This window comes from Bufo bufo, chromosome 1 (genome assembly GCF_905171765.1).
Source record: "Bufo bufo chromosome 1, aBufBuf1.1, whole genome shotgun sequence".
NCBI lineage: Eukaryota > Metazoa > Chordata > Amphibia > Anura > Bufonidae > Bufo > Bufo bufo.
The window spans coordinates 33,734,772-33,762,109 of NC_053389.1; the positions used below are offsets into that span (position 1 = coordinate 33,734,772).

General features: G+C 42.0%; 1 protein-coding gene across 5 annotated transcripts in view; it reads right to left on the reverse strand.

The window, feature by feature from the left end:
* LOC120993044 (venom serine protease inhibitor-like) overlaps window positions 1-23,382 on the reverse strand; it is a 242,274-nt gene extending 218,892 nt beyond the window's left edge. For 2 of the 5 annotated variants that reach the window (XM_040421703.1, XM_040421706.1), the window contains exons 1-3: window positions 23,294-23,382; window positions 23,137-23,198; window positions 22,926-22,958 (exon numbers count right to left, since the gene is read on the reverse strand). In XM_040421703.1, coding sequence (XP_040277637.1) covers window positions 22,926-22,958; window positions 23,137-23,173 — 70 coding nt within the window. In that variant the 5' untranslated portion in view covers window positions 23,174-23,198; window positions 23,294-23,382. Of the gene's footprint in view, window positions 1-19,715; window positions 19,886-22,925; window positions 22,959-23,136; window positions 23,199-23,288 lie in introns of those variants that run through there. The other 3 variants (XR_005777142.1, XR_005777143.1, XM_040421705.1) reach the window with 3 other exon arrangements.
* Window positions 23,383-27,338: the final 3,956 nt, after the last annotated feature.

Here is a 27,338-nt window from a genome sequence, read left to right on the forward strand (position 1 = left end):
CGCATCTTTTGCGGCCCCATTGAAATGAATGGGTCCGCATCCGAGCCGCAAAAACGGCAGCTTGGATGCGGACCCAAACAACGGCTGTGTGCATGAGGCCTAAGGCTTTAGTGACCCCTGAGTTCATAAAGGGGGCCTTTTGTTCTGGATCCTCATCATTAATCAAAGAGGAGAGCAGACAAATAGAGTCTCTCACTCTGGAGGACACAACATTACTATGATAGGCCTTTGATTTCAGTAAGAACTGTGCAATGTTTCATTTCCCTTATGAAGGTGTGCAGTGGAATTACCAGAAAATCTCACAGATGACATTATATATCATGACTTCTTTATCTATTTTTTTCTTTTTTTAATCTACCCAAAGGATTATGCTGCACTGAAATATTTTGCACCAAATGTCATTCATGTGGGAAAAGGTCATTGCTTGCAAAAAACACAGCTATCATGGTTTTCATAAATGATATCAGCATGTGTAGTAGACCGGGGGTACTACAATTGGTTAATAATATAACACTTTGTAATGTTCATGTTATGTCTCAATTCATACGATACACCTTGTACACAAGCGGATGGAGAGCAGTTGGCAGTGTTTGGCAACAGGAATGAGATTTACCATCCCATTCATCACCTCTTGGTAGGGGTGGGCTGGTCTGACTTTCTGCCAAAGGGAAGGGCAAAGCAAGTTAGAATGAGTTAGAAGGAAGAGAGTGAAGAGTGAAGGAGTATGGAATCCAGCTCCCTTTCTCCAGGCCATGAGGATCACAGAGTTGGCTTATGCAGGAGGACAACTACTCCTGAGAATTTGCAGGGTCCCACAGAAATCTTGGAGACCATTGAATATTATTGACAGCAGAGTGATCAAGCAATCGAGGTGAAGGGAAGCACGTTAAGACACCACCATCCAGTTTAGGACAGGCATAGCTATAAGCCTGCATAATACAGTGGACACCTACAGCCAAAGGTGTCAGAGTACCGCTGTGGGGAGGGGAATCAGGAAACAGACATTGTTAGCTTGCAAATTTTTGAGTGTCATCTCTGCCACATTCCAGCCACCATATCACATTTTCTGGGAAAAGAAATTGCACTTTGTACGAATTGCTGCTGTATGTGCTGATATATTTTTTCCCACACTTTGTAAAGAAAATTGTTCTATATTCTATAATCTCTGCCTGGTTCCTTCGCATTTATTAAGTGCACCAAACCCCAGGGAGCAATGGCCTGAGGTAGGACACCATGACACAACACTGTAGAAGGGCCCATCCTCTGCACTGGCTCCTCCAGGGCTCGCTGCACTTGGATATATAGAATGGCATGACTGTATAAAAGCAGCCAAGAAGTCATGTGGTCGGAAGACAGGGCACTGTTGGAACGCATATCCGAGCTCCTGGTCATTTGACCGGGGGACATGGCCGATCACGTTACCCTCACTTTAGGTTTTCACTTACCATCCTGCATATTATGGCTCTCCCTAATATTCGTAGTCTTCTCCATTCTCTAAGTTTGATTTTTTTTAGGTTATGCAGTATTTATTTTGCTATATATTCTTAGATAGAAAGCACACTTCCGGTTCCGGAGTCATGTGACCGGAAGTGCATGCTCTATTATGTGGCACCATTTCCCTTCTATTGTTTGTGGTATATACATACCCCTGTAAATGTTTAACAGTTATTCCTATGTTCTTCTCCTGATGAAGGGGTGATTAATTCCCTTTTGTTTATTTTTTTCCTGTAAAAGCAGCCAGGCCAGTGCAGTGGTGAGCAATCCGTAGCTTCTTATCTGTTTTGAAACATTATTGCCTAGTCTGCCCTGGAATGATGAGAATGTTGATTTCATACAGCTAGACAGCCATTAGCTAGAGACCACTGAATTACAGCAATCTATCTTACCAATATTTGTGTCTGCTCCACATAAAAGGACAGCTCCCGGTATCAACAAACACAGACACTGAAGAACTGTAGGAACAATGGAAGAAAGGTTAGAAAAGAAACCCTACAGTCTCATCTTACTCACTTCTATCTCCTTCCTCTTCTTCTCTTTATAAGGTCATCAAGGCATAAAAGGGAGTGGAGTAATGTAAGACTGCAGGATCAGACTACACAAGGCTTGCTTGTAGTCTGTAACCATGGAGATGACTTCTTACAATGTTGCTACATTTTATATTTTAAATTAATACTTTGATTATTTGTAAATGTAAACAAGCCCTAAAAAATTCTTTCTGGAATAAAATTTGTGTGTAAAAACAACCTAAGCAAGCCCATGCTCCTCAACATGGCTGAAACTCATAATTATGAGCATTAATATTATCTTCTGCCTTTCTGTCACCACAATATAATGTAAATTGTTGTTGTACCTGGCACCATCCTCAGCAAAGCCATCTTGTAGCAAATGCTCAAGTCTGGAAAAGAAATGATGCGTCAACTTAGTGACAAAAATCGGTCATCCTTTACTTACCTTATAAACCATATGCCTATGGATGTTCTTGCCATATAATTCTCCACTGATAACATTCTAAATGACTTTACCTGACATTAATATATAAAGGGCAGTTAAGGATTATAAAAAAGGGTGGTATTTTCCAAAAACGGTGTCCTCCTTATCCTTGGGCTACATCTGGTTTTGCAGTTTAACAACCCACACTTGTATTGAGCTAAGCTGCAATACCATGGACAAGAGGGGGTCTTTTTTTATTCCGAATCTTATAGAACCCTTTTAAGATAAGGAAGACAAGTTACAGATCACTGATACCTGTGTACAACTTCATTGCTCCTGGAACAAAACTGAACCAGTCACAAATTTTAAAAAAATAACTAACTCACCAATAAGACCTCAGTAGTCAGCGAAGTCTCTGAAAACCGTCTAAGTATGACAATGTGATTCTCTATGTGTCCTGAAGATGTTATTTATAGACAAGCTCATCCCAGTGATACAATGGACCACACAGGGGTATTGAGCAATAATTACGTTTGTATGTGAAAGATCTCGTACAAATTCCTTATGGTCTTGTGCCATGAAGTATACTGGGCTCCTTTGTACTTCTTTGGCTCACTCTGGATCCGTGTCCTGTTGTTGTATTAGCTGGCACATAGGTGATCACGAATGTGCTCCTGTGACCTTGACCTTGACAGTTTGGAAAAATCCTACGGATAGCCCATCAATATCAAAATCTTGGAGAACCCTTTTAAAGATGATGTCACACATAGTTTTTGGGGTGTCTTTGAGAAGTTTTGTCATGTTTTATTTCTTTTTGTTGGAGATTTTTTAGCCACCAATTGCCAGTTCCAGATGTTACATAAAAGTCTATAGGAAATAGTAACTGCAGGACAGTGAGGAATTTTAGTGGCATTTTATACCCTTGAGTTACTTTGGGCTTCATTTATCAAAACTGTCTAAAAGGGAAATTGTCTTAGTTGCACATAACAACCAATCACAGCTCAACTTTCATTTTTTCAGAACACTTTAAGACATGAAAAGTGAGCTCTAATTGGTTTCTATGGGCAACTAAGTCAACATGATTTTTTTTCCCCGTCATAAATAACAGAACGAAACGGAAACGTTATTTGTGCCCATAGAAATGTATAACGACGGAGCAAAACAGAATGCCTTTAAAGGGCTCCGCTTTGCATTCCGTCCTTATATTCTATTATAAGATATACAGTACAGCACAACGGAATTGTGAACCCATCCTAAGGCTACTTTCATGGATCAGCAAAAATGCTTCAGTCATTATAATACAACGATCTTCATCCGTTATTAACAGATCGGGTTGTATAATATCCAAAATAGCCATGACAGATCCGACACTAAAACCATTGTAAGTCAATGGGTGGCGGAGGAGTTTTCTTTTGTGTCCGAGAAAATGGATCCGCACCATTGACTTGCATAGTGTTACATGCTGAATCCATCTTGTTCCACATCCTATGACACACACAAAACGCAGCTTGGGAACGCAACGAAATGGAACGGAATGCATTCTGGTGCATTCCGTTCAGTTTTGTCCCCATTGACAATGAATGGGGACAAAACTGAAGCGTTTTCCTCCAGTATTGAGATCCTGGGACGGAATTTTAGGATGGAATGCAAAGTGGAACCCTTTAAGAGGCATTCCGTTTTGCTCCATCCTAATAGATTTCTATGGCCACAAATAACTGCTCAGTTTTGACCTCTGGAAGATAACCCTAATAGATGACATTGTACGGATATTTTACACAAAATGGAAGTTTTCTGGATTTACCAACTGGGGACTCTAGCACCACAAGAACTGAATGAGATTATGTAAACCAGGCATGTTCAACCTGCAGCCCTCCAGCTGTTGTAAAACTACAACTCCCACAATGCCCTGCTGTAGGCTGATAGCTGTAGGCTGTTCGGGCATGTTGGGAGTTGTAGTTTTGCAACAGCTGGAGGGATGCAGGTTGATCATGCCTGATGTAAACCATTGCTTGAAGTGGAAGAGTAAACTGTGCCCTATGGCCGCACTTATGATCTGTGTTTTTGCTGTTCTTTTGTATTTGGGGAGTACTATATCTCCTTGTGGAGAGTGCCTTATCGGTGTGAGGAGGCTTATAGGCCATACATGGGAAAAGGGTGTAACGTAGCTATCATATAAGTCTAAGGATGAGAGAATCGAACTAAGTTCGATCCGCCCTTTGCTATTTTTCAGACGGCAGGTAAGCCTAAATCTTTCCCGATTTGTTTCGGACAAATGCCATTTTAGTGCACATGTCGGCGGGAAAAAGCACTAGGGAGGAAGAAGAAGGTTTCTCACATGACCATGAGAGGACGTGGGGGAAGCCAGGGGGGCGTCCCACGCTGACAGAAAGCCTGGATAAGCCAATCAGTGCTGCAGTAGGCGGGGGCCAGAGCAGAACGAGCAGAACCTCATTCTGTGGAAGAAACAATGTTATAGTGTCAGAGAGAGTCAGAAATCAATCAGTTTATTCCCCGGGAGAGTGAAGGGAAAGGCTAGGATTCCAAAGAAGAATTGTGTGTGTTGTGTACAGTAGAGACAAGCAGGGCAGCTGTCAGACAGAGAAAGAGAAGACAAGACCAGTGGATGTGCCGATATCTACCTGCAAGCAAATACTTTCATTTTTCCCCGTATTTTCACAAGTTTCCCCCTGTATTTTTTTTGCAGGTTCAATTTAATTAAACGATTACTTTAGCAATACCCCTATTTGTAATCCACCGGTAAAAGGTATCTGTCCCTTTAATTGGAGCTCTAATCCTTGTTCCAGCTCCCAGTAGGATAACACCCGACGCACAGCCAAGACTCTCCTATGCTAAGAAGGTGTCGGCCTGTGAGTCCGTCATGGCTACGCTTTAGTAAGAGAAATACCACTGCACACTCTGGGTTAACATGCAAGTAAAATTATTTTATTGTGACATATCCTCCAATGAATACATGGGTAGATAAGGAAAAATGCCTGTTTTTGTGACTCCAAATCTTGACGTTTTGGTCAATTCAGACCTTGGTCACATAAGTTACAAAAGGAGATAAGGAGTATGTATGGAGGACCCACGTGGCACAGAGTGAGAGCGCTGCAGGGGAGGCTGTAGGCAAGTGTGTCATGGCTACGCTTTAGTCTGTAGCCCGTCCACCGCAAAGTAATGCTACTTGATGCTTGATATGTATGCCCTCATGTCACTTCAATCGTGTGGTGCACTGTGACGCAGCAAAGCCACACTTACCGTTCTTGGTAATTTTCCTTATTCCCTGGTCTACTCCAGAACTGGACCATGAAGACACAACACTCCTGAGTAGAGATGGCCTTGCGGTTCGCCCGGCGGTCGTTTCATGGCGATTCGCCGAACAGGCGAACATATGGCGATATTCGCACGCGCCATATTTTTTTGCATAGTGCCGAACTTTGACCCATGACACATCCATCAGGTGCTACAGGACAGCCAATTGAGACGTTTCAGCACATGGACATACCCCCTACCTTATAAATAAACCCGATCTAGCCGCTATTTTACATTCAGTCTTTTGCCAGTGTAGGGAGAGGTTGCTGTGTGGAGCAGGACAGACTGTTAGGGACACCAAACGCTAGGGCCACAAAAGTTCTTTTAAGGACTGGTATAGGTGTGCTATCGATAGGTGTGACTTACTGAGGGGGTTAATATACTTATAATATACTTTCTAACATAGAAGGTATATTATAGTGCATTTGTATTGTGCAGCAGTTGTGTTCAGTTCTGCTGCGATACTGAAGCTATATAGAGGGGCAAACGCTATTGGGAACAAATAATTTCTACTGGTGTGATATACCAGTTGCCCCCCCAAAAAAATGATTGAAGCAGGCGTGTGATATACCAATAATATACTTTCTATATAGTGCATTTGGGTAGTGCAACATTTGTTTGCAGTTTTGAGAGTGACAGAGAGTGACAAACGCTATTGGAACAAATTATTTCTACTGGTGTGATATAACAGTTGCCCCCCAAAAAAAATAATTGAGGCAGGGGTGTGATATACCTTCTTCCACTAATACTGCTCTTCTTTAGCGACTTTTGTCACAGGGTCATTTTGAAAATCACAAGCAGAGGCAGGCCACTAAGTGGAAAGTTGCAGAATGTGCGTGCGATTACGTCAAAGGATGCACCAGACTTGGTTGACTGGCTCACTTAGCCTTCCGCTTCTGAACCCTTCTAATCCTCTCTATCTGCAGCCTCTTCAGTCTCTGCTGTGTGTACCCCTAAAGACACCACCACCACCATTTCCCCTCCGCTCGAGTCAGAGGAATTATTTTTCTATCCATTCCAAGACTTTACCGATGCGCAGCCATTCTTGGCATCGGATCAGGAAGAGGAGGTATCAACGGTAGCCACCCAGCAGTCTGACGACAGTAGCCAGATCAGCCCAAGGAGGGTGGTCCCCGCTGTTGCTGCCTACTCAGAGATTTCTAATGTCAGTGGTGGTAAAGGTGACGTTGATGAAGTGTCGATGGACGTCACGTGGGTGCCCACAAGAGAGGAAGAGGAGGGAAGTTCAGAGGGAGAGACGGAGCAGCAGATAGGGAGGAGAAGGAGGAGAAGGAGGAGAAGCAGGCAGAACACGCTCGCAGTACACAGGAGGCAAAAAGCAGACTGCTAATGTATCTGGAACGAGCCATCCACCATGCACGGTCACATCTGGCGCTCCCAGCCGCCGGCACATGGCTCTGCAGTGTCGGCTTTTTTTTAACGTGTCCGCTGCTGACAATAATGCTGCCATCTGCAGCCTGTGCTGTCAACGCATAAGTCGCGGTAAGCCCAACACTCACCTAGGGACGACCAGCTTAAAAAGGCACCTGGCCTCCCATCACCGAGCCCAGTGGGAGCAACACCAGAACCCACAAAGCCACACTCCCGGCGCTCAATGTTCTGCCTATGCTCCTTCTACTTCTCCTCTCTCCTCTCATTTGTCCTCCACTCCACCTTCCACTGTGCCGTTGTCACGTTCATCTGGCAAAAGGCAGGCTTCCGTGGCCTAAATGTTCGAGCATAAAAAGATGATGATGCCGGATAACCCTCTTGCCCAACGGCTGACCACTGGCTTGTCGGAACTGCTAACCCGCCAACTACTGCCATATTAAATTGTGGACTCAGAGGCCATTAGAATTTGTGGCCATTGGCACAATGCAATGGAAGGTCCCCGGAAGGAAATATTTCTCCCAGAAGGGCATCCTGGAGCTATATGGCCACGTTCAGCGGCAAGTTAATGTAGCTCTGGCACACAGTGTCTGACCACAGACACCTGGTCTAGCAAACACGGGCAGGGAAGGTACATAACTTTTACTGCCAACTGGGTGATCCTTCTGACGGCTGTCAAGCATGCAACTCGTGGCACCCGTGTGGATTTGGTGGTAACGCCACGGATTGCATGCAGGCCTGCCTCTTCTTCTCCTCCTCCTACTCCATCCTCTGTCTCCTCCTTGGCTGACTCCTCCTTTTCCACTGCTACCGCCTCTTCCGCTGCGCCCCCCAAGCTCCCCAGAACTTATTCGAAGTGCCAGGTGAGACGTTGCCATGCTGTGCTGCGGCTTTTGTGCCTGGAAGCCAAGAGCCACACTGGTCCTGCACTCCTTTCAGCTTTGCGGTCACAGGCCGATCAGTGGCTAACCACACTCAACTTGACAGTTGGTAAAGTGGTGTGCGACAACTTTGCCAATCTACTCAGCATGCTGAAACAGGGCAAAATGACATATGCATTGCACATGTCCTGAACTTAGTTGTGCAGCAATTCGTTGCCAAATACTCTGGGGTCCAGGACGTCTTGTGGCAGGCCAGGATAATCTCTGGCCATTTTAGAAGATCTTACACGGCCATGGCTCGCCTTGCTGACGTTCAGCGGCGACACCACCTGCCCATCAGATGTCTGATTTGTGAATGCCCTACGCGCTGGAACTCCACCTTGTATATGCTTGATAGGCTGTTCCAGCAGAAATGTGCAGTTAACGACTACCTGTACGAACTCTGCGGCAGGACAGGTTCTGGGGAGCTTGTTTTTTTATCACCACGCCAGTGGCTGCTCATGCGCGACGCATGCAGACTTCTACGGCCATTTGATGAGATCACCAAACTAGTCAGTCGCAGCCAGGGTGCCATAAGTGACATCGTACCTTACACCTTCTTTCTGGAGAGTGCATTGCGTTGTGTCATTGATCAAGCCGTCAAGGAGCAGGAGCAGGAAGATGAGGAAGTCGCAATGCTGGATGAATTCCCAGGGGGGGCTACTCCATCTGAGACAAGTAGACAGGAGTCTGAAGAGGAGTCAGAGGAGGATGTTGCTGGGGCGGAGGAGGAGCAAAAGGAGCATGTTTTAAACTTTTCTGGGATCCCTGGTGTTGTCCGTGGCTGGGGGAAGGAGACCGAGGACGACATTATCCTGGACGATGAGCAGGAGCCAGGCCACTCCACCACTTCCAGTTTAGTGCAAATGGGGGCCTTCCTGCTCCAGTGTTTGAAGAGGGACCCCCGTATAAAAAGCATAAAGGGCAAGGACCAGTACTGGGTGGCAACATATTTAGACCCCCAGTACAAACACAAAATGGCAGACATGTTACCAGCATCACAGAGTGCTTTCAGAATGCAGCACTTCCAGGCCTTGCTTCGAGAAATGCTGCATTCTGCTTTAGTGGGCGCTGGCAGAGGAATTTCCATTCACAGAGAAACAGTTGTGGGTACCAATCCAACAGCACATGCAAGAAGATGGAGGTATGAAGATGTGTTGGTCAATTCGGATATGAGATCATTCTTGCAGCCAACCTATCGATAGCCGCCCTCCGGATCCAGCTTCAGGGAACGCCTAGACCGTCAGGTTTCCGACTACATTGGGTTAACGGCCGATGTGGACGCTCTGAGAAGCGAGGAACCCCTGGAATACTGGGTGTGCAGGCTTGACCTATGGCCAGAGCTGGCACAATTTGCCATGGAACTCTTGGCTTGCCCCTCGTCCAATGTCCTGTCCGAAAGGACGTTCAGCGCAGCAGGGGGGATCGTGACCGATAAGCGCACTCGCCTAGATCACGACACTGTGGACTACCTCACATTTCAAAAAAATGAATGAGGCATGGATCTCGGAGGAATTCAACACATGTGACGAGTCGACCACGTTTAATTGAATTTCCACATGACAGCCCACAAATATCCGCCAATACTCAGAACAAATAATGGTCCCTGTCTTAGGTAAATACAGCAGCATAAAAAGCCTTTTCTGACCGTTGAATGCCTAATGTTTTGGGCCTTGTAGGAATTCAACACCTGTGTCTACCACGTGTTTCAATTATCATCATTAGAGGTTTTTTTAAGAAGGGTTATTTTGTTAGCCATGTTTTTAATGCAATTTTATATTTTTACTTCTTTTAAACATATGTATTTGACCTGTATTTGTACTGGCCTTCAGTAAAATTGATATTCATTGACCGTCTAATAGACCTCCAGCCACATAATCACTTGATCTTTTCTGTACGGTGATTGCATAATTTTTGGGGCCTGTAATACACTGGCCTGCATTAAAATTGATATCCAATGACCGTGTAATCTTCCTCCAGCCACTTACTTACTTGTTCTTTTCTGTACGCTGAATGCATAATTTTTCGGGCCTGTAGCCCACTGGCCTGCTATAAAATTGATATCCAATGACGTTGTTCTTCTATTACTAGTACTCACCCTCTCTACCACTTTTATCATAGAGATAGATCGTGAGATATCATGGTGGGCTACTAGGCTCCTCTCCCCTTGAAGCATCCTGCTCCTAGAAGTCGCATATACTGCAAAGTGCAAAATATACTGTCGTCATGTCATGTATGCATTCACTGTGTATTTCTGTAAGCATGATAATTATAGGCCATATCTCACAGCCACCACTAGATGAGGCTGGTTCCACCCTCTGTATAAGGAGAGGAGTGAGTTAGCACAGATAGTTCAGTGCCTTAGTCCAGTGTAAATAAGTTCAGTCAGAGGGAGACAGTGCAGTGTTAGAGCAAGAACAAAGATGTAAAGCTGACACTTTAACCAAACCTGGACCCTGGTACCAGCCAGGGGGAGGCCTGCACCTCTTCATAACTTTGGTGGATCCACCGCCAGCTATATCGGTTATTAAGACCAGTGTCTAATACATCGCTCTTAATAAATGACCCACTGTATTTCTGTGTAACATCAGACAGTTCATAACAAGTGAGACCTGTCCTGAATTGTTTAAATCAGAAGCTTCAGTATAGAATTGTTTAACCTGGATTAATTATTTCCATCCTACATTTGCACCGCAAGGTGCTGGCGTCACGACAACAGGGACCCTGTGTCGCACTGTAAAACATCAACATCAAGGGCACCTCAACTGTCATCATGCAGGAGAACCCCAGAACCAGAGGATGCCCTGAAGGGAAGAACTGGTGTGCCTTTCCCATCACTGCATAAAGCACAGGGAGCTCCAGAAAACAATTACTGTAGCCATCCTTCCGTTTGCTACACCCTGCTCTGTATGTTCCCCTACTGCCATTGTCGCTGCCTCCACCACCAATGCTGTGGTTACAGGTGGCACCAGTATGACCACCATTAACATAGGTATGCATGGGGTCAACAGCCTTCTCCCCAACCTCCTGCTCTGGGCTGCCAAATGGTGAGGGCTCTCACACAAGTCGTCAACAGGGATACTCTCTTGACTTTCTGCCACAGCGCGTGGTAGGCTTTTATTGTCACTTCTTAGGAAAAAGGAAGGTGCCCCACTAGGAAGGGGTAGTAAAGAAAGAGAGGACTCCATTGAAAGCCTTCTTTGGGGTTGGAATGAGGAGAAGCAGGAGGAATGCTGTGACCCCTGGCTCTATGCCACAGTGTTGGACTCTGAAGTCACCTCAACATCATCTTGCTGTGACTGAGAGGAGGAGTGAGCCATCCAATCCACAAGCTCATCCTCTTTCTCTTCAACTGAAATGTTGCACCTTTCTGAAGCCAGCAGGGACAACTGCGACCTACTACTACTACTACTTGTAGTCGGATATTTGTGCAGTGTCCCACTCCGCAAGACTCTGCAAATGTAAAGGTTTTGATGCACCTTGGAAATACAAAAGACTTCTGTCTTTACCAATTGCAAAACTCTGAGGTAGATAACACATGCGTCCCAGACCTGTTGGATCGGAGCAAAACTGAATATATAGCTTATATCAGGGGCGTAACAAGGCGGGCAGACAGGGCATGTGCCCCGATTCTTGTCATTGCAAGGCAGTTTGTTTCCATAGTGAATCAGGGAGCCCTCCGCTCCCTGCTTCACTGTTATTCTGAGATCTGGTGCTCCCCCCTCAGGATACACAGCGCAATGCTGGCTGTGGAAGGAGCGCTGAAAACCCGGGAATCAGCCTCCGGCACAGCCAGCAGTTCAATGTGAGAGTGTAAGCGCGTCATCAGGGAAGCAGGTAAATATTGTGGGTTTTTTTTCCTTCAATGTAGCTGCAGTCAGGAGAGGGCACTGGGGGCCAAAAGGTGGGGGGAAGGGATACAACTAGAGTGAGGGGGCACAAAAGTGGGCATAACTCTACTGAGGTGACATCTAATCTGGCATAACTCTATTGAGGGGGCACCTAATATGGCATAACTACTGTGCCTTGATAGTGTAACATCCCAGAGTTATGTTACTAAACTCTTTTTTCCGGCTACTATTTGTTGGTAACATGTGCCTTGTCATCTAATGTGATTTTATTTAATATCCCTCACAAATGTGCATTTTCTAAGCCTGTTATATGTAATTGCTGTAGTTTTCTATGTACACCAGCAGGTGGCAGCAATATTTAGCAGGACCTTAGTTCAGTTTAGCATATCTAGACTGGAATAGTACATTCCAGTTTAACTCCCCCATCTTTGAGGAGGTGTGGAATGTTCCCACATCCTGCCTCATGGGGAGGAAAGGAAGTTATAGTTAGTGTGCCAGCCACCCCGGCTAGGGGAAGGCTGTGCTGGTAGGAGCTCCCAGTTCTAGGGATCCCAACCCAGGATCGAGTGAGACCAAAGATCTTCATCCCCAGTCTGAGCCCTTCAGCCTCAGATGGTTGATAAGCAAGCAGTACCTCCAGATCTCCAGGAAGAGCCATTCCCTGTGAGCTAACTGTAAATAACATCCAGAGACCAGGAGAAGCCAAATTCCTCCTCAGCTAGTCAGTCCCATACACAGCAGAAGATAGACAGAGCAGAAGACAGATTCCTGCCATATTCTCCAGGCATATGATAGGAGCAGAAGAGATATTGATCCCTGCCATACATTGCCAATACCTGCTGGGACCCAAGACTATTGCTGTATTTCATGTGGATTAATGCTGCCTTCAGTAAAGACAAGTTGAATTATATTCCAAGTCTGGATCTTCATTCATTGCTACCAAGTTCCTCAATTACTCCTACTAGCAACACACTCATTTATTGCAAGTGAGCCAGGATCCAGGAGTCCGGCCGTACCAAGGTAGGAGACACCGTTGACACTATTACTACTACTACACTGAGACATTATACCCCTCTGGCATTCCTAACCTGGTACGTGAGTTGCAACACCTTAAAGGGCCCTGAGACTGTACATTGCGCACGCTGCAATTGGCGTCACGAACAAAAAAACATAGACTATTTGTGACGCTTTGCGATACTAGGAAATCGCAAATGCGCCATATCAACATAGAAATATAGAAACATAGAATGTGTTGGCAGATAAGAACCATTTGGCCCATCTAGTCTGCACAATATACTGAATACTATGGATAGCCCCCTATCCTATCTTAGTTCGCAATCACAAAGTCACCAGAGCCTTTACTAAAAATCTTCTCTTTTCACTAAAGGAGTAATTCACAGAGCAGAGGTGCCATTATCACCACCTTGTGACAAACCTTTCCTGCCCAGGCCAAGTTGAGTAGCCATCAATCTAGTTCTCTTATGACAGAACCTCATAAACCTGGTCTTTCTGCAGCCATAGTGTCTCCAATACCAGCAGGGGTCTCACACCTTTAGCCTGGGCAGCAAACTTCAGAAGAAAAGGACAGATTCTTATCACACAGCTGGTTGGTACAGGAAGGAAGATGACCTGAAAGTCCCCTTCAATCCATAAGCTTCATATTTTTCCCATATTTTTCTAATATTTCATGGGTTATGGAAATGTGAAAGGAACCATCTTTTCAAAGATGGTTTTGGTTCTTCTAACCCACCTTCTAGGAAACCCGCGGGCAAATCAGAGATTCCCGCTCTGAGATATAAAGGTTCTCAGGCACCCTGTATTATCTTTTAGTCGTATTTGTTATCAGATGATGCGTAAAATTGTACTGATTATCAATATCAACTATATTTCTTGATTGGACTTACGGGATATGGAGAAATGGGCAAAGCAAAGATTCTGCCAGATTTTCTCCCTATGGGGCAAAGGACTGCCCCTGTTCCAATTACACAAGGCTGGACCTGAACATGTCATAACCACACCCCGCTTTAGAGTGGGTAAAAACAGTGACACACTCAGGTCCTGCGTCCTTCTTCTACCATCTGACGTCGACTTACATCACGACCGCCCGCTGGACACGGGCACACCCCACCATCTTGGATTATTCTACAAAGACTTTGCCTTTTACTGGACTGTACCACGGTAATTCTGAACTTACAGACATTCTATTCCCTTCTACCTCTTACCTATTTCTATCCAAACCAATCTGTTTAACTGGCAGGTATATTTATCTGTCAGCTTTAATATATATATATTTTTGTGTATAGTTTTAGAATAAAAACAAATGATTTAATCATTCTAGTTTTGCCCTTGTGAACTGATCTATGCTAAGAACTCTGTACTCAGAAGACATACTACCAAATTGTTTTATTTTTATAAATTGTTAATTTACTAGCTAGGTTGCAAATAACCGTTTCGTCCCTTTAGGATTAGCTAGCCGGGGTCTCTTCGCCCCGATTCAATACGAAGAGTGGTGGCAGCAAATTAATTTGATTTCCAGCGTGAAATCAGTAATTTTATTTTTACCGATTGTACATTCAATCGTGATTGTATCAGTTATGGGCCCACCAACCAATCTTAAACGTCTTCTGTGCTCACAGTGATTCGCCTCCAGAAGTCTCTAGTGGAGACCTGTATGGCAACTGTGGCATAGTACGACGGGGATTGGCGGGTGGTTGTCACACTATTATACCCATATCCCGACCCACTGCATATTTTGTGGCATCCGCCTAACAGTACCACGGTCCTGCTCATTGCAATAGGTACTGATCTTCAATTATGGACTCTGCATGTAATGTGCTTCTTCTGTGCTTTGCTTCTATAACTGAGTATAGCCGTCGTGCTAGTTGTATGTAATAAGGCAAAAAGACTGAACAGCTATGGCCATTAATTCTGATCTGGAAGACACGTAACTATGACCCTTAGAGAAACCTCACTACAGATCACCTTTAATGAACCATATTAAGGCTCCTGCAAACCCTGAAGGACCAAAAGAAGCAGAGTTGGCTTATGACTATGTTATTACCCTATGCCAAGCTTGTGTATAATTCTGGGCTCCAATGAACAAGACAGACATAGCAGAGCTGGAGAGGTAATACCTGGAATGGGTGGACTACAGTACCCTGAGAGATTATCAAAATTAGGTTTATTCAGTTTAGAAAAACAACGACCAAGGGGAGATCTAATAACTATGTATAAATATATCAGGGGTCAGTACAGAGAACTATCCCATCATCTATTTGTCCCCAGGACTGTGACTGTGACGAGGGGACATCCTCTGCGTCTGGAGGAAAGAAGGTTTGTACACAAACATAGAAGAGGATTCTTTACGGTAAGAGCAGTGAGACTATGGAGCTCTCTGCCTGAGGAGGTGGTGATGGTGAGTACAATAAAGGAATTCAAGAGGGGCCGGACGTATTTCTGGAGCGTAATAATATTACAGGGCTATAGCTACTAGAGAGGGGTCGTTGATCCAAGGAGTTATCTGATTGTCTGATTGGAGTCGGGAAGGAATTTTTCCCCCCCAAAATAAGGAAAATTGGCTTCTACCTCTACAAGATTTTTTTTTGCCTTCCTCTGGATCAGCCTGCAGGATAACAGGCTGACTGGACAGATGTCTTTTTAAGCTTACAAACTATGGTTTACTGTGTCGTATGGTTATTCCAGGACAAGTGCATTCTGCTACTGGTTACTCTACTTTCCTACTGAGGTTTGAGAGGAATGAACAATGTCCCCTCAACACGATGATGCCAGCCTACACTGAGGGGTGAACGAGACCAGGAAGCAGAGACCAACGGGTACCAGGGCAGCATGAAAATATTGCAGAAGAGGAAGGAGTTCAGAGAAGTGAGAACTTCAGAGAATTTAATCTTTTTCAGTTAATCTGTGCCCGCTGCCACCATTTTTGTTTCCCTGCGGAAAACCCACTTTAACACTAATAGTGATGCCTGCATCAATCAACTTCTGTGTTTACTGACATTGCTGCTAGAAGTAATGGGCTTTGGCGGTCAGATGGCGGTATGACATGTCATCACCACTGCAATAGAGATGTCGTGAACATAAAATTTTCCGTTTGCGAACGGCGAACGCGAATTTACGCAAATGTTCGCGAACAGGCGAACCGGGCGAACCGTCATAGACTTCAATAGACAGACAAATTTTAAAACCCACAGGGACTCTTTCTGCCACAATAGTGATGGAAAAGTGCCGGAGGCGGATCCATGGCAAAACTCCCATGGAAAATTACGTAGTTGACGCAGAGTGTGGTAAGTTGAATTCGCAATGCGATTAATATAACCTGTATTAATCGCATTGCGATTACAACTTAGATCTGAGTTCCTAATGGTTGTATTGCTAGAATTGATGAATATAACGAATATAGCACTATATTCTCAATCTTCGTTATATTCTAGCAATAAAACCATTAGGAACCCAGCTCTAAGTTGAATTCGCAATGCGATTAATATAACCTGTATTAATCGCATTGCGATTACAACTTAGTCAAATTTGTAACACTGCAGCTTCAGAATGAATCTAAGATGGATGCTGTCCTTGCTTTTTGATAGGAGGTGGGAGGGTCTGGGAGGGAGGGTCTGCTGCTGATTGGCTGTTGTGTCTGCTGACTGTGAGGTACAGGGTCAAAGTTTGCTCAATGATGATGTATAGTGGGCGGACCGAACATCACATATGTCCGCCCGCCGCAGCGAACGCGAACAAGCTATGTTTGCCGGGAACTGTTCGCTGGCCAATAGTTCGGGACATCTCTACACTGCAATGTAAACTGAGTCTAGTGTAGGAGGAGCATTGCATTGTAGTGGCAGTTAATTTAACATAGTTGTCAGTTGTCATAGTTGTCGGTTACCACAGGATATGCCAAAAATATGTGACAGGTGCAAGTCCCACCTCTGTGACCTACACCTATGTGGAGAACAGGCCACCAGAGGTTATGGTCTTGTCAGCAATGGGAGACGTGGTTTAAATTACTTCACATTATTACGATGCTATCAATGGTTTATTGGGTATAATAGTTAGAATTGTTACACATGCAATTTTATTTTATCCATATTTTTTCTCAGGACCAGTAACAAATCTTCTCTGAGACGTCAATGTCGTGGTCCTTTGATCAGAGGTTTCTTGCCTTCATCTTAAGATTTTGTCTGTGAGAAGTAGAGCAGAAGTAATTAATATACAGGACTTTTATTGATATTTTTAGGATGTTTTATTAATAACTTATTTTATATCACTTTTCATAGAAAACCGAGGTGGTGTACGATGTAAGTAAAAGAAGCAGTGATCCTCAACCTACTCTTATGGCACCCCAGCTGTTGCAAAACTATAACCCTAAGTCTGCATCTGTCAGGACATGCTGGGAGTTATAGTATTTTTACAGCTGGAAAGCCATAGTTACAGACCACCCTCAAATCTATCAGTGGTGGTCGTGCTCGCACACTATAGGAAAAAGCGTCAGCCTCTCTGGTGGCCGGGACCATGGGAGTGCACATAGGCTAGTTCTTTATCCTAGATTGTGCAAGCACGGCCACCGATGCTGGATTGCAGGGTGGTATGTAACCATGGAAACTAGCAGTGTATAATGTGATAGAAAAATTAATCCAGCCAGCAAAGGAAGCATTATAGATAATACCAGTATATAAGTAAGTTGCCTGTATTAACTTTCCCTGCATGATAAATGCTACTTACTGAAGTGAGACAACCCCTTTAACAGAGTATACTGAATCCACATACATAATAACTCAATGATGAAAAAAGAGAAAATCAAGATTTTACAGTGAATATTCATTTTTGGATGTTCTGATTAATAATTCTTTCTAGGTTCATTTATGTAATCTAGAACTCAAAATCCTCTGCATAGATATAGAATTGTTAAATGATAACATTTTGACTGCCTACAGCCACCACTAGAGGGAGCTTAGGAGTCTCCTGAGTCATCCTTGCTGAATTCAGTGTGTAAACAATATGTAGGTCTGCTCCTGAGCTCCCCCAATGGTGATTGCAGCAGCCAGAAGTCTATCATTGAGATGTATTGAATGGGAGATTTGAAACTCTCTATCAGAAAAATGGAGCACTGTTTAATATAATTTATTATTTAATTAATTAGCGCAGAAAGTTTGGACATCTCGCTGACTAATAGAAGATGAAAGAGAAGATATAGAAGGTATACCTAGAAGCTCATAAGCCCCAATACAAAAACAGTAACAGGGCCCACACCTATCATGTGCATTTAAGCATTTACAAGCACCAGAGCCTACACAGCTACCCTAATCGGAAGAATAAGAGAGGAGCAGATTAAGATGATAGGAAAAAGAGAAACTTATACAAAAAAGAGAAACAGGTGCAAAAAAGAGGCCTGATTGAGCAAAACAGCAAGAGAAAAAATAAGCAAAATGATATAAAGAAGGCAAAAGATGAGGACAATAGCGGGAAGAGTTAGGGAAATAAGGTGCAATGAATATGAAGGAAGAATATGAAAAGGAAGAAGGAAAAAGGAGGTGTTACACGCAGTGGGTGTGAACCACTTTGTCAACCAAGCAGTTTGAATTTGGGTTCCCTGGTATTCATCCTCAGTGAGTGAGCGTAGGGGCAATATTAGAATTTGTAATATTTCACAAATATTTGGGTGAATATTCGTCATATATTTTGCGAATTCCAGAATTTGTGATATCCAGTCATTATTTGCTTGATTGCAAAAATCGGCAATCAGAAAATTTGCGATACAAATTAGCAAAAAAAAATTCACGATATAAAAATTCACGATCAACACTACTACTAAAGTCAAAGATATTGCAGGCCTTCTCATTGGCCCACAGGCAAGAAGGAGTGAGGGATCATGGATACTGATGAAAAAAAAATCTAGAATATTCGCCATTACGAAGATATAGCACTATATTCTAGATATTTGCGAATTCTCTAAGTGCCAATATTTGCTTTAAAAATTTGCGATTCATCATTTAATCCTATGCAGAGATCTGGACTTCGCTGCAGGGAAGCCTTCAGGCCACTGTCCCTAACTAGTTCCGGGGGTGAGAGAAATTGGTGCGGGGCATCTATGGGGTCAAGGCGAAGTTCACAGTCAGTAACAGGCCAAGGTCAAGGCTGGGCAGAGTACGTGCATATACTGAAATCAAGTCCAAGGTCATGGCAGGCAGCAAAGGGTCAATATACTAGAATCAGGCACCGGTCTATTAGGCAGCGGAGGGTCAAAGTCTGGAATCAGGCACAGATTAGTACACAGGCAGACAAACGGAACAGGAAGGCATGAACAATATAATGGGATGCAAAGAAGAAAAAGATGAAGATGGAGGAGATAATAAAGAAGAAGATGAAGGGTAACAATTAAGAAAAGAAAGAAAGAAAGGAAGAAACTGTGTGAAGATTAACATAGTAACATAAGTTATAATTCTAAGGAACCACTAAATGAGAGAGGAGACAAAGGAAAAGTAGGGTAAATAAATGAAGAAGAATTAATAGAAGGGAAAAGAAGATGGAGAACGAAAAGAAGGAAATGAAGATAGAGAAGATCAATGAGGGAGAATAAGAGGAAAAAGAAACAATAAAGATGAGTAAAAAGTAGAAGAGGAAGGAGGACATAAAGAAGAGGAAGAAAAATGAGAAGAAGGAAAAAAATAAAGACCAGAAGAAGAACTTCTTTTCTTAACAAATGCAGACATTGCATATACTGTAGCTCTACATATTAATACAGAGCATATCTTTGATGACATTGAATATATGGAACACAGTAGAAATCTGGTACTGGCTTATCCTTTGGACATTCTTCCTCTGGGATACATTTGTCATTAGGACCTATAACATATCCAGCCTGTGTACATACACAGCCTCTTCTACAAACTTGGATACAAGGTTTATCCGGACATTTAGACCAACAACCATAACAATCTGAGATTTCAGTTCTCAAACAGGGGCACTGTTGACCTTTGGGAAAAGTCATTAGGAAGTTGACACTGTAGCTGCCTATTAAAGAACATGTGGATTATCGATTACTTAAATTCAACTTGAATCAAAACTGCTCGAATTGGCCTGAAAATTGGTATATTGACACTTTGAGTCTCCTAGGACTTTTTTTCTTCAGTATTGTATTTGTTTCCTTTTTTTTTTTTTTTAATTCCTCTCGCTCTCTCCTCTTTTTCTTCCCCTTTGCAAGTGACAGCAATAGTAATTGGGCATGGATAACAAATAAGGGAGTTTACAAAAACACCACACTTTTTGGATCTGTTATGCTTTTTAAAATAAAAAAATACTCAATAACTTGTCCCTTATTGAAGGCAGATGACTGTCGGCGTTTATACACACAGTAATAGTGGGAAGAAGCTGGGGCTTTGTTCTCAACAAGCATCCAATAATTCTCTATTTTGAGGGGAGCAACAGTAGTAGAGTGTGGATGTGGAACCTCACAGACAAGGCACAAGATGAGAAGTTGTATAGGTGAAGTAGTAGCGGCGGTAGTAGTAAACAAATGTGTGTGTATACACGAATACATATACCATCCTAAATGGTCACATGAACATTATGCAAATTGACCATATAATCACCATGCAAATGGTCACATGCTCAATGCAATCACATGACAAATGGTCACATGATCATTATGCAAATCGGTCACATGACCACTATGCAAACTAGTCGCATGATCACCATGCAAATGGTCACATTATTACTATGCAAATCCATGATCAATCCTTACCCTTTAACCTATACATCAGGTGATACACAGTGCACATGATATTAACCCTCAGTGTGATTCCATATCCCAATTCATAAGTGGTAATTGAATATACATAATCTAAACTTTTAGGATGCTCCTCTGGACATAATTATAAATGTACATAATATAAACTTACAGACATGATGCTCCTGTGGAAACATTCTCTCAAGCAATCGCTTCACTAAATGGCAGACAGTGCACTCAATAGAACGGAGTGCACATGTATTGGAATACTGCAGACTTGCATGGTGATCATGTGACCATTTAGGATGGTCAAAACGTTGCAATTTTTGGTCAATAAACCAGCATGAATTGAAGACCGGCGAGTGCTGCAGTTTTATTTTTTATTTATTCTGGATAATGTCTTATAAAAGTAGAAGATCTCAAATTACTGAATTAAAAATCATGACATAATATGCAAGGTGAGTCAAGATCTGGGTTAATATATATAATACTCATAAAGGGGTTTTCCAGACTGGTATGTTCGTGGCATCTACTAGCATGCCTTCTTCTTAGTGGCACCGGTGCAACGTATTGCAGCTTTGCCCTACTCACATGATACCCTGCTCTGTCACTACTGTATGTACGATGTGCAAGTATGTACGATGTGCAAGATATGGCTCATTTCAGCAGCTAATCAATGAGGAGTTCAAGGAGTTGCACCCCACGAATCTGACAATAGTGGTCTATTCTAAGAAAATGCCCTCAATATGCTGATCCTAGAAAACCTCTTTACCAAAGATCTATAGATAAATTTAGGAAAAATGTTCCAAAGTAAGGACAAGAGAATTTAAAGGGGACAGGAGCGTTACAGCTTTCTCTGTCTGCCAGATTCTAAGAAGCTGAAATTAAATGTATGTCCTTGAAAACCATTTCTCATATCTAAATAAGTCCAAGCTTCTGTACAGTTTTATTTCTTCCTATTTGTTGTGGCTGGGATTTTGTACAGATCTCCAAATCCCCAGCAGAGAGCAATATAGTATTCTCTCTTTCTGGAGCCACCACTAGGGGGAGCTAAGAAGCTTATTGCATACTGTTTATCCATTTAACAAATAAGCCTACAATATATAACCTATAATTATATATTTAAAAAATAAATCAGCACAGCTATTAAACTTACATTGGACAACACGATAATAAAAGATGGACAATCAATTTAAGTTTGTTATCAATTGCACTTTTCAAAAAACATTCGCATTTTTCAGACCTGGTCAACACGTGCCATTCATCTCAGGATAAGAGAAAAGGTAAGGAGGTATACTACTAGGAACTTGCTAAATCACAATGCTCAGATTCTTTTCCAAGGTAAAACTATACGACATCAGATCTATGTAGGGGTCCCTACACACGCACATTTGCAGCAGAATTTTTTTGCTGCAAAATTGCCGGAATAACCTCAAGAATTTTTTGGTACTTGAGTTTTTGGTACTTTTGTTTGGCCCAGATTAACTAATAAGTCTGCAGCAAAAATCTTTCTAAAATTGAAACAAAATTGTAAGTTTGTTTTCACTGTAGTAAGCCAAACAACAGTTGGTATAGAGTCAGAAAAATCTCTGCACCAGATTTATCATCGAGCCTGATCCCCTAGGACAGTGATGGCGAACCTATGGCACGGGTGCCAGAGGCGGCACTCAGAGCCCTCTATGTGGGCACCCACGCCCTGGAAAAAGTCTATGGCATAGCAATATGCTTTAGACTTTTCCTGCCATTCATCATCCCCAGGACACACTATAAAAAGCACAGGCAGCGCATTAAATGTAGGCTATTAATCTATTATAGATAAATACTAAAGGACATGAAAGATATATTATATTGGTATTTAGGTTAAATTGCCGTGTCGGCACTTTGCGATAAATAAGTGGGTATTTGGTTGCAGTTTTGGGCACTCGGTCTCTAAAAGGTTCACCATCACTGCCCTAGGATAAATCTGCTGCAGATCTAGACAACATTTCTAAGCTTATACCATCTTTAATATCAGTAAATCTGGGCCAGTCTGCCTTACCACTACCTTTTTCCTAATGGCATTTTTCCTCTAAAGTAAAGGTGATTTTAAAAAAGTGCTAAGAGCTCCAGCATACTGCATTTTTCTAAAATAAAAAAAGCCTAAACAAAAAAATAATAATTTAATGAATAAAAATTAGCAAAAAAGATTTCTTATGTTTCTTGCATTTCATATTTGTCATAGACCTTCAACTAACAGGTGCAAAAAACACCCTCTTAAGCAGTAAATACATATTCAACTTCACTCACCTTGTACACCGTAAAGAAAGCCTAAAGAAATGACTAAAACAAAAAATTTGGTTAACTTTTTTGTCAACATTTATGTTTCCAAAAAATTACTAAATAAAATCATGTCTAGAAAGTTATAATAAAGAAAGGTAATATAATAATTTATTAATATCTATTGTAATACACATCTATGAATGTTTTCCAATTTTTTTTTTTTTAATTCTTGCAATACCTGAGCAAAATAACAGAAGAGTCGTCATCGTGGCCATCACTGCAGAAGTTGTAAAATTGAGCCTTTTGAATTCAAAAAGTTAAAAAGTACAAGATATTAAGATTTAATACTTCAAATAGATCATACACCAAACAAATTAAATGGATACGCACGCTACCTGTCAGTGAATGATCCTCAGGAGATGATTAAGATGAGAAGATGATCATTCAGAATTTATAGCTCTGCTGTTCGGACCAGGAGCCAATCAGAATGTTTTTTGAGGCTTCTTCAAGGTGTAGTTCCAACAATTAAACATTTTGTCTGTTTAGATGATCTTATCCTAAGATTTCTCATCTATCAGTAATAAATGCATATTTTTATGGGCAGTTTAGTTAGGCAATCCATATTCAGTTAGGCAATACATTACCAAATAGGTGTAATTGGACTCTGAAACAAAAATTTGTTAAAACAGAATGTTCAAATTCTGTCTCTTCCCTGTACATCAGTAATTGCATCAACAAGGGTGTGAGAAGGCTGTAGTGCCACCGTGTTCCCCATATGAGGAAACCATGCTATAACTAATACATGATAGTTAGGAGGCTGTCACAAATTGACTCCCTCATGAATGTCTGTTGACTTGGATGGCTTGTTCAGTTCTGCCCTACTAATACCCTGCTGCACTAGCAATGTTGTTTGCAATCTACTGACGATCCATGTACATTTCACAAGTGTGTTCTTCATCTTGGATGGAGCTGTCTGGTCGCTTGCTCAGGTGGATTTTGCCTCAAGCAAAAAAGTTTCCTGTTTCCAAACCACAAATTGGTCTTTTATAAGACTTAACATTTGTTATTTACCTTAAGATGACCCCCCCACCAATTACAAGTTCATGTAAAATAAAACAGTGTTTAATGCAGTTGTCAAGTAGGATCCCCCCCCCCGCGTATATTTTACTGCTATAGGTTGTCCTCAAGGGTAAGAGGGAATATGGCGCATTGACACCACAGCTCAACTCATTTGTAATCTCCCCATTGGCTATAACCTATCATTAGGAACTATTACAGCCAAGCCCCCTATGTCTGTTGATTGATGGTTTCTTGCTCCAGTCCTCCATCATCTTTAGTCTTGACGTCACTAATCACATGATATTTGGCCTATGAGAAGTGTCTCATGCAATGCTTGGATTACTCTCTCGACGTGCACTGCCACTTATGAGTTTTCAGACTAATAAATCTTTACTGCAACTATATTTATACTGATACCCTTGACTGTCAAGTCATCACCATATAGCCATATGAGGGATTTTTATTTTTTGTTGCTGGAAAAGTTGCAGTTTTTAAGGTAAACATAATCCACTCAGAAATTTAAGTGATAATGTGGCTCAATACAAGTATACAACATGTGTTTTACAATCCAGAGGGTAGCGTTTTAAATCTGTAAATCTCTGTAAAAACACCTGAAATAAGAATTCAGAATCTGGGACAGAACATCTCCAGACAGTTAAATAATTGTATTTTTGTGGGGGAAGGGAATAGCAATACAAATATACATCACATGTTTTACAATCCAGAGGTAGCATTTTAATTTGCAGTGAAAATGACTAAAATGGTAGTCTGAAATCTGGGAGAGATCATTACCAGGCAGTTTAGTTTTTTAGTTTTTTTTCTGAGGGTGGGTGTGGGTGTGGCTTGGTAATAGCAATTTAAGTGTACAGCGCATGTAGTGGGTTGTGTTGTAAATCCCAGTATAAACACCTAAAATACTTGTCCAAAACATGGGACAGGGCATGTTCAGAAAAATAGCAATATATGTGGTCTACATGTGTTTTACAATCCAGAATGTAGTATTTTAAAACTAGGTGAAAACACTGTAAATAGTAGTCTGAAATATTGGACAGAGCATCTCCACATAGTTCCAGTTTTTGTTTAGTTTTTTGGTGGGGGGGATAGGAATATAAGTGTATAATGCAAGTTTTACATTTCATAAATTTATTTTTGTTTTGTTTTGCAAAAATTGTAATACATGTGTACAAAGAGTGTTTTGCAATCCAGAGGGTACTGTTTTAAATATCTGAGTGAAAACATTGGAAATAGTAGTTAGAAATCTCTAGACAAAAATCAGGAATAAAAAAACAAAACATCCTGCATAATATGTTATTAAATATGCGGATGTGCATGGCTTCATTTATAAAATCTCGGAAAACAATGCATTAAAACAATAGATGCAAATATTATATATGGATTAAGCCCTCACTCGAATGATAAAATCTGAGACTCTTAGCCAATATATTTTGATCAAAACACCTCTGTGCCCACCTACCAGCACCAAGGTGTTCTCAGGTCAGGCAGGTCTTACTCTAAACCTACCTATGCCGTATGGGTATCTATATTCAGGAGAGCAGTCCCTGCACATATAGTGTGCTGCTCCTAGTTACCTCTGTGTGCATTAAGCATCCCCTGAGAGGAGGAGCACACACAGCTATATGTACCACCTAATCAAGGTCACCTGTTAGATATGAGGGCAAAAGTGTACAGGAATGCTACTCAAAAATCATGCAAAACCTCCTGCACGATATGATAGTAAATATGTGGATGTGCATGACTACATTTATAAAATCACAGAAACACTGTAGTGTGCTGCCACACTGAAATACTGTGCAAAATGGCCGTTACTTCTGGCCATGTGCTGCTGCCACTATTCTGTTGCTTCCTCTACTGCCATTCCCACAATTGGGCTTCTTGGCCTACTGATATTTATTTATTTTATGCGCAGCACTTTACAGACATTAGCATGAGGCTGTCCCCAGTGGGGCTCACAATCTAAGTTCCCTATCAGTATGTCTTTGGATTGTGGGAGGAAACCAGAGTACCTCAGGAAACCCACACAAACACGGGGAGAACATGCAAACTCCATGCAGATGTTATTCTTGCTCAGATTCAAGCCTAGGACCCCAGTGCTGCAAGGCACCAGTGCTAACCACTGAGCCACCATGCTGTACATGTTACATAAAAAAAAAAATATGCATCCACTGGGCCTTGTTATGACACTGGTTCGGCTACTACTGTGATCTGCCACCATCTTGTGCTGTATACCACTGCTGTTGCCCTCCCCGCTCTGTTATATGACCACTATTGTCCCTGTTACTGTCACTGCTGTTGCCCTCCTCACTCCCTGTTACTGTCACTGCTGTTGCCCTCCCCACTATGTTATATGACCACTATTGTCCTTGTTACTGTCACTGCTGTTGGCTCCCATACCCACTATGTTATGGGGTCCCTATTGTCCCTGTTTGTCCGTGATGACATCATAGTTTATTTGTCCCTTCTTCTAAACCATCAGAAGAACATGAAAAAAAAAAAAAAAGGATCCTTTATTTTGAGCATCCGTATGGTTTCTTTCAGTTGGTCAATATTTGATCAGAATTTGTACGTGAAAAGCAGGAATCGATCCAAAACACAATGGGGTGAAAATAATTCCCTTATAATTTATCTCTGTTTTCGACCCACTCCTGTTTTTGGCTTACAAATACTGATCAAATAATGATCCAAAACACTGACCAAATACTGACTGTCTGAAAGAGGCTTTATGGATGCTCAAAACACAGGATTCTTTTTTTAAAGTTCAGGACAACCGTGAATACACCATTCAGGTAAAGGCAGTTGGAGTTGCTATCGACGGCCACGTGGGACGCCACGGCCGGTCTGACAACCCTCTGCCTATACTTACTTATAAGAATGTCACTGCATTGAAACACTATAACGGTACCTAGCAGAATCGGGCAACCCTATGCTTGAAAGCTATTAAGCTTCAATAAATGTGAATATTGCAACAATATCGAAACAAGTGTAAATATTATACTTGAAAGCTACATTCACCTATTGAATACTACTATATTGAAATATAGCGATATTTATCACTGTTAACCAATTGGGACATTATAAAAAGCCAGTCATTTACGACTATTAACAGCATCAATCACTATAGAAGAATAAAAATCACTGCACAGAGAAAAGGAAAACACAAATTTACAGGAGAAGTCATTGAACTATTTGTATCACAACGATATATTTTTTCTTATTTTACACTTATTTTTCATCTATTTTTTTGACCATCTATCAAGAATATTCAATATTAATTGACTCACCTGCACTAGGACCAACTTGCCAACCAGATTGAACACTCTATATATTTTTCATTTTTTTATATTTTACTTTTAATCATACTTT